This window comes from Coregonus lavaretus (assembly GCF_964263955.1).
Source record: "Coregonus lavaretus genome assembly, chromosome: 15".
Taxonomy (NCBI): Eukaryota; Metazoa; Chordata; class Actinopteri; order Salmoniformes; family Salmonidae; genus Coregonus; species Coregonus lavaretus.
Genome location: NC_140002.1, coordinates 51,022,077 through 51,035,110, shown reverse-complemented (window position 1 = coordinate 51,035,110; position 13,034 = coordinate 51,022,077). Strand labels below are relative to the sequence as shown.

The 13,034-nt window shown below is 42.9% G+C and overlaps 1 protein-coding gene across 1 annotated transcript in view; it reads left to right on the top strand.

Annotated features, from left to right (window-relative positions):
• The window catches only part of st6gal1 (ST6 beta-galactosamide alpha-2,6-sialyltranferase 1), a gene marked incomplete at its 3' end in the record, with an annotated part of 70,141 nt that extends 68,967 nt beyond the window's left edge, over positions 1-1,174 (top strand). The window contains exon 7 of the mRNA XM_084178488.1: positions 897-1,174. Coding sequence (XP_084034614.1) covers positions 897-1,174 — 278 coding nt within the window. The remainder of the gene's footprint in view (positions 1-896) is intronic.
• Positions 1,175-13,034: the final 11,860 nt, after the last annotated feature.

The window sequence follows — 13,034 nt, the reverse complement described above, 5'->3', positions numbered from 1 at the left end:
TTCCCTTTGGAGTCTGTAATAGTTTGCAAGCCCTGCCACATCTGACGAGCGTCGGAGCCGGTGTAGTACGATTCGATCTTAGTCCTGTATTGACGCTTTGCCTGTTTGATGGTTCGTAGGAAGGCATAGCGGGATTTCTTATAAGCATCCGGGTTAGAGTCCCGCTTCTTGAAAGCGGCAGCTCTACCCTTTACCTCAGTGCGGATGTTGCCTGTATTCCATGGCTTCTGGTAGGGGTATGTGAGGGAAAAAAGTATTTGATCCCCTGCTGATTTTGTACGTTTGCCCACTGACAAAGAAATTATCAGTCTATAATTTTAATGGTAGGTTTATTTGAACAATGAGAGACAGAATAACAACAACAAAATCCAGAAAAACGCATGTCAAAAATGTTATAAATTGACTTCCTTAGAATCTCAAATATAAAATATATTTTGATTTGTTTAACACTTTTTTGGTTACTACATGATTCCGTATGTGTTATTTCATAGTTTTGATGTCTTCACTATTATTATGTAGAAATTAGTAAAAATAAAGAAACCCTGGAATGAGTAGGCGTGTCCAAACTTTTGACTGGTACTATATACAGTGAGGGAAAAAAGTATTTGATCCCCTGCTGATTTTGTACGTTTGCCCACTGACAAAGACATGATCAATCTATAATTTTAATGGTAGGTTTATTTGAACAGTGAGAGACAGAATAACAACAAAAAAATCCAGAAAAACGCATGTCAAAAATGTTATAAATTGATTTGCATTTTAAAAATCATACAATCCAACCTGGATATTTTTTCTTTATGGTCCTTCGAGCCGGATTATCCCCAGTTTACTTTCAACTGAACCCCCCCCCCCCCCTTCTTTCTCTTCTACACCCCCTCCCTCTCCCCTCCCTCCAGGTACGGTTTTGATGATGTCCCTGTGTGAGGTAGTACACTTGTACGAGTTCCTGCCATCTCAGAGGAAGACGGAACTGTGTCACTACTACCAACGCTTCTACGACGCAGCCTGCACTTTGGGGGCCTACCACCCCCTGCTCTACGAGAAGAACCTGGTCAAGAGGATGAACCAGGGGCTCGACAGGGACATCTACACCCGCGGACGGGTAACCCTGCCTGGGCTCAGCACTCTCAACTGCACCCGGGGAGCTGAAAGTGTACCAGCAAGGACTGACTGAGATAATAAGAGAGATCATATTACAGTCAGAAACACACAACAGGTCGTAAATACAGAAAACACAATCATATTCACACGCAAGCTCAGCATGTATAACAATATAACTGACGAATTGATCATGTGCAATCCCTTCAGACAATCTCTAAATCATGGACTGATGGACATTGACAGACATGTACACATGTCTGACACTGCCATAGCTAAATGGAATCTTGCAACTAATGTAAATACTCTTTACTCGCTCAAACACGCACAGGTGCACAGAATTTCTTGTGACAGCACATGCAAGGAATCACACACATACATCATACAATGGACTGTCTGCAAAAAACCCACAAACACACAGTTCCTATGGCGATATTCCTCTTCCCCTATGTGTAGATAAACTATAAGCGTAGTCACTCCACTGTGAGGCGCTGTTGTCCTGTCTCTTTCTCTCAGGTTGTGACTGAGGGCTGAGGGACAGAGAGAAGAGAGCAGCTCCTCTCTCATTACTGAAGATTGTCTCTGCATGCCTGCCTTCAGCTGCACTACCACACACCGAACCTACTGTACCCTACATGGACTAGTTGAAAATGGACTTGAAGAGAAACTGAGGAGACCGCATGAAGCTCTGAGAAGAAGAGTGGCATCTCTTGGATATGCTATATAGTCGACCATAGACCAGATGGAGATAAATCCCTGAGCAACATGTGAAGGTTAATTGCAGGAAGTGACTGGAGTTCATGCCATGATGCGTGACAACTAAGGACGACCTAGAAATTACTGCATCAAACATGGACCTCCAGATACATTGGGTCACAGAGGTTGTGCGGTGACACACACACACACACACACACACACAGACTAGCTAGACTAGCAGTCTTCTCGCTCATGAATGAGCCAACCATCCAGCACACCATGGACCAATGAGAACTGAGAACAGTTGTTCTGGATTGGCTGAGGATTTCGTGGGCATCTAATGCCCCCTTATGGGTGAACAACGAAACTGGATTGTTGTATTTCCTTCCAGGAGGAAGAAAATATGTTTTGGTAAATAAAAAGCCCTGGTCTGCATCCAAAATGGCAACCCTGATCTAATCAAATGAAGAAAGGATATCTAGGACTGTGCACTTATTTACCTACTCTACGAGAACCAAATAATGCTTTATTTTTAATATTTTTAGGTTGCATTTTTACTGAGATGCATAATAACTTAATTTACACTTCCAAGGAGGCTTTATAGATTTAGAATCATTGATGTCATAATATTGGAAAAATAAGTAGAATGACAGTCAAACCCCTTGTTGTTTGCACTTCTGCTCCCTGCCTGCCAGCCTTTCTCCCCTACCCTGCCTGTTACGTGTCAAGTGTCATAGCATCAGACTATCTACCTGTTATCTTCTTGATGTGACATTATCTTTTGGAGAAAGTGTATATTTTATTAACTGATAACTCTGCACACTAACTCAGACACTCACACACTCTATCTCATCATTCTGCCCTCATAAGCTAATTCTATACCATCCTGCTCAGACAACCCCAGTCAACCTTCTACAGTGACAATTAACCATTAATGTGACTCCTGTTAATAACAAACCACTGCTCACCTCGGTAACACTGCCCACACGTTAGCCGCCCCTACGTTACAAAACGCTGCTACCCAGTATTGCACGAAATGGTTGCTAACATTGCCAATATGGTAGGGTTGCCGATACATTTTCAACATAAATACTACAGTAAGAATGATCCGAATAATGTATATTGACTTTGCATTTGTGTTCAGATGATTTGTTAAACCAACTGAATGAATGTGCTTCTGGTGTATGCCTTGTAGCACTGCCTATCCATACATCCACCACATTCCACCATTTCCCAACCAGCACAGAACATTCTCCTAATGTTGCCACAACATTGGGAAAGTAAGGCAAAAAAAAAATAAAGCTTTCACAATAACATTCCATCTGCTGTTTTTGTTATTTTTAGACCAAGGCTAGGGGTGTTTTTTTCACCCCTAGCCTTCCCCCCCATACATCTGCAGTGTTAACGCTTAGTAACGTCAATAGAATGTTTACAGATGTTGTTTTATGGTTTCTTTGTACCACAAGGTGCTGCTTTGTAACTACCCTGAACACAAATATAAACGCAACATGTAAAGTGTTGGTCCCATGTTTCATGAGCTGAAATAAAAGATCCCAGAAATGTTCCATATGCACAAGAAGCTTATTTCTCTCAAATTTTGGCCACAAATTTGTTTACATCCCTGTTAGTGAGCATTTCTCCTTTGCAAAGATAATCCATCCACCTGACAGGTGTGGCATATCAAGAAGCTGATTGAACAGCATGATCATTAAACAGCTGCACCTTGTGCTGGGGACAATAAAAGGCCACTCTAAAATGTGCAGTTTTGTCACACAACACAATGCCACAGATGTCTCAAGTTTTGAGGGAGTGTGCAATTGACATGCTGACTGCAGGAATGTCCACCAGAGCTGTTGCCAGAGAATGTAATGTTAATTTCTCTACCATAAGCCGCCTCCAACGCCGTTTTAGTGAATCTGGCAATACGTCCAACCAGCCTCACAACCGCAGACCACGTGTATGACGCCGTGTGGGCGTGCGGTTTGCTTATGTCAACGTTGTGGACAGAGTGCCCCATGGTGGCGGTGGGGTTATGGTATGGGCAGGCATAAGCTACGAACAGTGAACACAATTGCATTTTGAATGCACAGAAATACCGTGATGAGATCCTGAGGCTCATTGTGAGGCCCATTTCTTTTAAGGTATCTGTGACCAACGGGTGAATATCTGTATTCCCAGTCATGTGAAATCCATAGATTAGACCCTAATGAATTTATTTCAATTGACTGATTTCCTCATATGAACTGTAACTCAGTAAAATCTTTGAAATTGTTGCATGTTGCGTTTATATTTTTGTTCAGTATAGAATGAAACATATGTAGATGCTGGGAAAAGATACATAGATGCATTTCGAGATCTAGCGGCATTGGAAAATAAAATATCTTCAACTACAGTGTGAATTAACGCTTCAACCTTTATATATACTACAGTATAATGTGCTAGCTACACTGTAAAAAATGCAACTTTGAAAAAGTCCAAAGAGCTTAAATGTCCAAGTTGGCTGACATGGAATGCTCCACTAACCCACATAATTTTGCTAAAAGAATTTAAAATAACAAATTGTTGTGTGAACCTTTGCAACTCAAATAGAAAAAAGTTGAGTTTGCTGGGGCCGCACTTTACAATACTGTTGTCTGAAAATGCACATTTCCCAATGTGCCTTTCTGCAAATTATATTTCACTAATGTTATTACATTTAATTGTCAGGGACTAGTGTACAATTAAAACATACAACAGAGACTGAAATACGATGCCTGAAAAATTTGGTGGGTGCTTATATTTGTACAAGTGTGTGAAATGGAAATGTGTATTTTGCATACCCCAAGACCCCCTGAGACACGCTCGAAGAGTGGGGTCCCAGCCAGGGTCAGCCATTAACAACGGCGTACCTGGAGCAATTAGGGTTAAGTGCCTTGCTCAAGGTCACATCGGCAGATTTTTCAGCTTGATGGCTCTGGGATTTGAACTAGCGACTAGCTCAACGTTCTAACCGTTAGGCTACCTACCGCCCTCAGATTGTTGTACATGTTTGTATGGTCCGTGGTTAGTCAAGACAGATTTGACCAGTCCATTAATTGGATCATGACAAACTAAAAAGGTGTCGAAAGGGACTTTACGTACAACATTAATATACTTGTCTTAACAAAATTAATTTTTTACAACATCTATATTTCAATTTCAAAATAATTTCCACATCAACAAATTTTTTCCACATTTTAAGTTGATTGAACTTCTCCCCAACTTGCCTCATTAGCTAGGTTTCCATCCAATTTGTGACAGATTATCATGCGAATATTCACAAATCTGCATGAAACAATGTGCGCATTTTCCCACCAGAGATGTGTTTCCATCAAACTGACTATTTGTGGATAAAAGGCTGTGTGTGATGACGTAGTGCACATAAAAATAACTTTTACCATTAAATTCCCATGTACCGAATGAAGTTCAATGGGTTCCCATCGCATTTCCAACTCTACTGATGGTTGTCACAAAAACTGTTGTATTGTATAGCAAATGTGCCCACTCTGGTCTTGGCACATGCGCTCTAGCCAACAGCTGGAAGATGCGGTTTGGGTAGGCTACCTACAGTACATTGAGATTATTATGGATAAGAGCGATATTATTTATATTTGTCAAATGGCAGCCAAGCATTGATCATCATGTCACCAGAATAAGACCCTCAATATTTATTGGAAAGGAGCATCAAGCTCATCACCTTGCTCATTCACCACCGTGTGAAGTTCATAAAGGTATTTCATATGTAGCCTAATAAACTGCATGGTCTTCCACCAAGGAAAAGTAGGTTTTCTATCAGACATTCAACAGAAATTCGCCGTTAGCCTATTTAAAGGTTGACAACAATTTCCATTCCTCTCTGATTACTATGAAGGATCGTTCACGAGCGAATGTTTTTGTTAGGGACCGGACAGATAAAGTAAAGTGTTGATTTGATAGAAATAATCAAATCATATAAAAATGCATTCAAATCTCGTTCGCAATTACATTTTCATTGATTGTCATAGAAACATCAACACGAGTGCAAATTGTTCTAAAAACATCTGGCCTACTTTTACAACCTTTGATTTGCATCAAAAGTCATGTTGATTTGATAGAAATAATCAGGTTATATAAAATTGCATTTAAATAATATAATATGCCATTTAGCAGACGCTTTTATCCAAAGCGACTTACAGTCATGCGTGCATACATTTTTGTGTATGGGTGGTCCCGGGGATCGAACCCACTACCTTGGCGTTACAAGCGCCGTGCTCTACTAGCTGAGCTACAGAGGACCACATATCTCTTATCCTCAATACATTTTTCATGGATTGTAATAGAAACATCAAACTAAATCCAAATTATTCAAACCAGACCCTCAATGGAACTGACGCAAGCCATCACCGCCATACAAGTTTCGGCTTTACAAATGGTGTTACAGAATTACCAGCCAGTGACTCTTAGCAGACCATCTCACAGCCCTCTCACAGAGACAAAATATGTAACTGGCCCTTCACATCTCTGGCCCTAACCAAACTGTTAGGGACCAGGTTGCCAGGTGCCTTATCACACCATGGGGTCAGCCAATCACAGGCAGTCATCTTGGATTCCAGATCCCCAATTCTTGCCGCCCACTCTGTCTTCAAGTTTTTTGTCGATTGAAAAGGGGCATTTAGAAGAAAGGTGTGGGTCGGATAGTCGGAAATGGCGGCGAGTAGTGAGGACAAGATGGGTGTCAGTTCTGATGGTACGAAGCGGGAGGATGAGGGTCAAGGGCCGGAATGGTTGGAAGTGGAAAGACATAGGAAGAAGAAAGATAATGATACAGAAAGCAGTGGATCGTCTAGTAAAGAAAGCATAAAGAGGGCCAAGGTAGGAAGCAAGAGTAGTGATGTGTCGGAGTGGAATGTGGTGATGGTGTTTGATGAGACCACAGGGCCTCATTTATAACCACCTTTTTTTAATTTTATTTTTTTATGGGGGGTGGGGGAAGAAGGATTACTTTATACTATTCCAGGTATTCCTTAAAGAGGTAGGGTTTCAAGTGTCTCCGGAAGGTGGTCAGTGACTCCGCTGTCCTGGCGTCGTGGGGGAGCTTGTTCCACCATTGGGGTGCCAGAGTAGCGAATAGCTTTGAGTGGGCTGAGCGGGAACTGTGCTTCCGTAGAGGTAGGGGAGCTTGTCATGGTTTTCTAAGCCAGAACCCAGAAGCAGACCAGGACAAGGTGAGTTGAATGAAGGTGAGTATTTATTAACAGATTCAAAAAACGATGCAGAATAATCCAGGGGACAGAGCGGGCGGCGGAGATGAGTTGGTGGAGGTGCAGTGGCAGATCCAATAATGGCTCGGCAGCCGCCGACAACCAGGCAGGGGTTGGGTGAAGGTTCCGGGAGAATGACTGTAGATAGAAACAAACGGAGGTAAGTACACGGCAAGCCAACAAGGTGCAAAACAACAAAACTAACGCTAGTAACTCAGAGGCTGATACGCTGACAAACATACTGTTCATGGCTAACGATCCGGCAGGGAATGGATGTCAGGTCAGAGCTTATGAAGGGTGATGATCAGGACCAGGTGTGCCGATCGCTGATGAGATGCAGGTGCGGGTAATCGGGAGATCTCCCGCCTAGCAACGTCGCCCGGCAACCAGGCAGGGAGTGTTCAAGAACCTTCAGGAAACTGGAGATTCAGAGCAGAAAAAACAGGTTTAGCCTCAATCACCTGACTGGGAACAGAATGGGAACAGGCAGTCTTGAGGCAGTTAGCATGACAATCAATGCTCCAACTAGTTACCTTGCCAGTCACCCAATCGAATGTGGGATTGTGTTCTTTCAGCCAGGGGTATCGAAGGACCAGAGGAACATGGGAAGAAGGCAGAATGAAGAATGAGAACCTCAGAATGATTCCCTGACAACAGCATCTTAACCGGTTCAGTCCTCATCGTGATACGTGCCAGACTACTGCCGTTCAGAGTGGTAGCTTCAATGGCTTCCGGTAATCGCTCCTTGGAAAGCCCCAGCTGTTCCACTACGTCGGCATCAATAAAGCTTCCATCGGCACCTGAATCGACGAAAGCGTTAATCGCTAAACTCTGATTCCTGTTCATGAGGGTAGCCGGGAAACGGGGTCTGACAGGGGTATTGAGAGGTTGAAACTGGCTCGCTAAAAGTCCTCCCAACTTTAGCGAGCCGAGCAGTTTGACGGCCGCTGGGAACAAGTGGAGATGTAATGTCCCGAACTACCACAGTAGAGGTAGCGGTTGGTCTTACGTCTATGTTGGCGCTCCTCCTTGGTTAACCCGTGCCGCCCCACTTGCATGGGTTCAGAATCTGGAGGCAGGACCTCTCCACTAATCCTGTGTGGTGGACAATGATCGACGCATTCTGGTCCACCTCCTGACCCGACTGGAAACTGAGAAGCTGATTGATTGGACGGGCCCCATTGCTTCTCCCTCCTTCTCTCTTGAACTCTGTTATCCACCCGAATAGACAAGGCTACCAAGCTGTCCAGGTCACTAGGCTCCGGATAGGAGATCAACTCATCCTTGAGTTGCTCCGACAGCCCCTGGTAAAAGGCCGCTTGCAGTGACTCCTCATTCCACCCACTCTCCACAGCCAATGTCCTGAATTCGATAACGAAGTCGGCAACGCTGCGAGTTCCTTGGCGAAGAGAAAACAGGCGCTTAGCTGCGTCCTTACCTCGGACTGGATGGTCAAACAGCTTCCTCATCTCTGCCGTGAACTCCTGGTATGAAGCCATGCAGGTGTCCTGTCGTTCCCATACGGCTGAAGCCCGGAAGGGCACAGCTCCAGAAGCGGCAGGCGAGATGGGTGAAACCGGTGGTGGATTCTCCACCAGCAAACTGAGCTGAGCCTGGATCTTCGTCAGACTGGTAGAAAAGTTCCGAACTGACAACGCTATCTCCTGTAGCGCCGTGCGATGTTGTCCCAACATCTTCTCCTGATGGGTAATGGCATGGCGAACAGAGTCCAGGTCCGCTGGGTTCATTTCTGGCCGGATCGTTCTGTCATGGTTTTCTAAGCCAGAACCCAGAAGCAGACCAGGACAAGGTGAGTTGAACGAAGGTGAGTATTTATTAACAGATTCAAAAAACGATGCAGAATAATCCAGGGGACAGAGCGGGCGGCGGAGATGAGTTGGTGGAGGTGCAGTGGCAGATCCAATAATGGCTCTGCAGCCGCCGACAACCAGGCAGGGGTTGGGTGAAGGTTCCGGGAGAATGACTGTAGATAGAAACAAACGGAGGTAAGTACACGGCAAGGTGCAAAACAACAAAACTAACGCTAGTAACTCAGAGGCTGATACGCTGACAAACATACTGTTCATGGCTAACGATCCGGCAGGGAATGGATGTCAGGTCAGAGCTTATGAAGGGTGATGATCAGGACCAGGTGTGCCGATCGCTGATGAGATGCAGGTGCGGGTAATCGGGAGATCTCCCGCCTAGCAACGTCGCCCGGCAACCAGGCAGGGAGCGTTCAAGAACCTTCAGGAAACAGGAGATTCAGAGCAGAAAAAACGGCAACACAGGCAGGAACCGACTCAGGACGCAGGGTTCATGACAGAGCTAGCAGGCCAGAGGTGGATGAACGTAGTGCCCTCGTTTGGGTGTAGGGTCTGATCAGAGCCTGAAGGTAAGGAGGTGCCGTTCCCATCACAGCTCCGTAGGCAAGCACCATGGTCTTGTAGTAGATGTGAGCCTCAACTGGAAGCCAGTGGAGTGTGCGGAGGAGCGGGGTGACATGAGAGAGCTTGGGAAGGTTGAACACCAGACGGGCTGCAGCGTTCTGCAATTCTGTTACAATTGGTGAAATCATGCATTATTTAGACTAGATAATGTTAAACAAGGTTGGAATGTGGAGCAATGAAATGTGGTATCAGTCTACTCAGTGACACCCACAGAACACAACTGTGAAGAGTTTACGGAAATATTAGCGTTGTAGCTCTTATCTTGGGACTGTGACTGTAGGAAATCACCTCCCCAGTCAACCTATTGTGCGTATTGACATTCATTTTGCACTGTACAGCCTTACCTAAGGATTGGGGATCAATTAAATGGGGTGTCAGTCTACTCAGTACCAAGAGCTTTTTTCCCAACGTCCTCTTCAGAGTTATCAGACTCCAAAACATCCAGGTTGTATTGTTTTTCCTTTGGAATAGTGTTCAATACACATAGTAGGGTGACTGGTACAACAAATGTGGCTCAATTCACAGTGGTTTCAGAGTCCCACAATGTTCTCTGGGTGTCACTGAGTCGACTGATACCCCATGTCATTGATCCATAATCCATAGGTAAGGCTGTACAGTGAAAGAAATATGACCTCAATGCAATTCTAAACTCTAATACAACCAGTGTGATTTCATCAGATTTTTGTCAAATTAACAAATTATTTTATTTTGTTGAATTTATATAACAATCCAACCTCGTTTAGCATGATCCATGGCATAATTCCACTATTTCTATTCATTTGCGTCACTGTCAATTACAGACTTGTATTTTGAAGTCTAACCGCAAATCCCACTATTGTGGTTAGTTCTTATTAGCTTCACACAGGTGGGTCCGACCACCATTAATCAAATAAGAACAGTTTTATAAATTAGGGGTATTTTAGATGATGACACCTAGCTAGATAGTTAGCTAGCTAACTATAGCTACTGAAACAGATTATGTCGTTTTGCTATGTTTTTGGGGAAGAACATTGTTTGCATCCATCAGCTAACGATAGCTAGCTTTTTTTTATGACCAGCACTGTCCAGAGCTTGGGGAAGGGCAGGTGCGCGAGACAAAACTTTACCAGCATCATAGCATAGATATCGATGAGTCGTGACATGAAATACGAGTGATAGTGTAATAACAACGTAAAAACTGTATGAACGTGTTAAATTGTTATGTGACGTTAGTCATATTCAGGTCCTGATTGGTCAACAAACTTATTTGTCACGTTGACGTGTATCTTTTTTGACACGCAAAGACAAACGGCGTTCCATTGTTTGGAACTGTTGTTCACTTCCGACCTGGGTGCGGCAGTAATGAGTGATTGGAGGGGCCGAATAGCCTCTTTTTTTTGGTTTGTTGTTCATTTTTATTTAGACCTTTTTTGGAAGTACAGGCCATAACGAGAGTAATGAAGATAGTTGCCCAACGAAACTCCATATTTGGTGATCAACGAACGTATTTCGACATTAAAATGCTTGCAGATCTGGTGAATGGGTGTTTGAATCGGAGCTTTATGGGCGTTAAAGAGGTCTCTAACGCCAAGATAGATACCGGTCACTAGTTAGATAGCTGGTGTCCCAGCAGATGCACATGTGTTAACTACTTCTATGGTAGCTCCGAAATAACTAGCTAAGGATATATGTCTTTACATTTGTGTGTTCATGGCATGTAATGGCTTAATTAGCTACAGTAATTAGATAGTAGTTAGTTATCCATCTTGCCACGTGGAATTAATACTCAAAAATGTGTAGCTACGTTTGCAAGCGCTACCGTATATTGCATACTTTACCCCATACCGGTATGCTACGAATCATGTGGTTCCATAGTGTAGTGGTTATCACGTCTGCTTTACACGCAGAAGGTCCTGGGTTCGAGCCCCAGTGGAACCATGTTTTTAATTTACATACATACGTTATGTGATGCATAAAAATATTACTAATACATGTTTCTACTTAGGTGGTGGCAGCCTACACTATTTTAACACAGAGTTTGCTATTGATATGCACAGAGGTTATTGTTAGTCATAGGTCAACAAGTAGTAGCTCAACTGGTAGAGCACGGCGCTTGTAACGCCAAGGTAGTGGGTTCGATCCCTGGGACCACCCATACACAAAAATGTATGCACGCATGACTAAGTCGCTTTGGATAAAAGCGTCTGCTAAATGGCATATTATTATTATTATTATATTATTATTATTATTATAAAGGCCTGCAGATGGCGATATTGAGTAGTTTCAGTTTACCATCCAAAGGGAATCTATGCAGCCGGCTATACACTCGGATCCCTTGTGGACGGTTCGTACATAAAACAATTTCCATTCAGGCTGCAAATGCATCCATTTCCTCCTTAACTGGATTTAATGTCGAGAAGACTGGAACATTTTTGTAAAATATGCATACCATAAAACTTAAATTAAAAGCACGTCTGATCAGCGATGGGTTTGTTATTATAATGTTTATACTGCTCGCAATAAACAGTGTGGTAGTCTTTTTAACATTTTATTGAGCAAAATCTGTGTGCATTAAGGAAATAGATGCCTGGCTCAAATAGAAGCCTGTCTATAATAATCGCCGGTTGTGTTCAGTGATTGAAGCAAATAAATGCCTGGGCTATTAATTATAGTTTTACCGTACATTCTTTATGAAACATAATTTTCCACCACCATGCTAGAGTGGCTAAGGTTGCAGCCGTCTGTTGTTTACCTTTGGTCTGATTGTTGTAAGCAATGTGGTGGAAAATTGTGTTTCATAAAGAAAGTATGCATATTTTTCCTGCCTTCTCGCCATTAAATCGAGTTAAGGAGGAAATCGACACATTTGCTGCCTGAATGGATAATGTGTTATGTACGAACCGGTCCATAGGGGATAGGAGTGTATAGCTAGCTGCATAGATGCCCTTTTGATGATAAGATTTGAAATGAAACAATATCGCCATCAACTGGCCTTTGGGCTACTAAAGCAGCAGTACTCTTCCTGGGGTCCACACAAAACATATAACATTACATAATACATAATATTATTAGACAAGTACATCACAAGGACAGAACTACATACATTTAAAATAAGTATGAACACTTTCATAATGTCTTGAACGTAAGTGCAACACACGAAAATGGAAATGCAATAACAAGGAGGTGCATCGCTAATAGGTAGACACTTCGCTAAATACCCCTGATGTGAATATAGCAACCTTGTTTCGCTATATTCCCCTGACATGAATAAAGCTATTTTGTTTCTATAGTTACCGCCCATAATGTGTATCCTGGGGTAAAGTCATAGACTGTAAAAAATAAATATATACTTTTTTACAGTTACCACACGCAATGGGTTTCATTAGGTAAAATGCAACATTCATGAACATTAATTTAATTTAATGCAGGGTTCATATGGTCATGAAAATCCTCTAAAAGTAATGGGATTTAAAATGGTGTTTTCCAGGCCTAGAAAAGGTTTGGAAAATGATCAAATCCGAAAAGTTTTGGAAAAGTCATGGAAATGTATTTA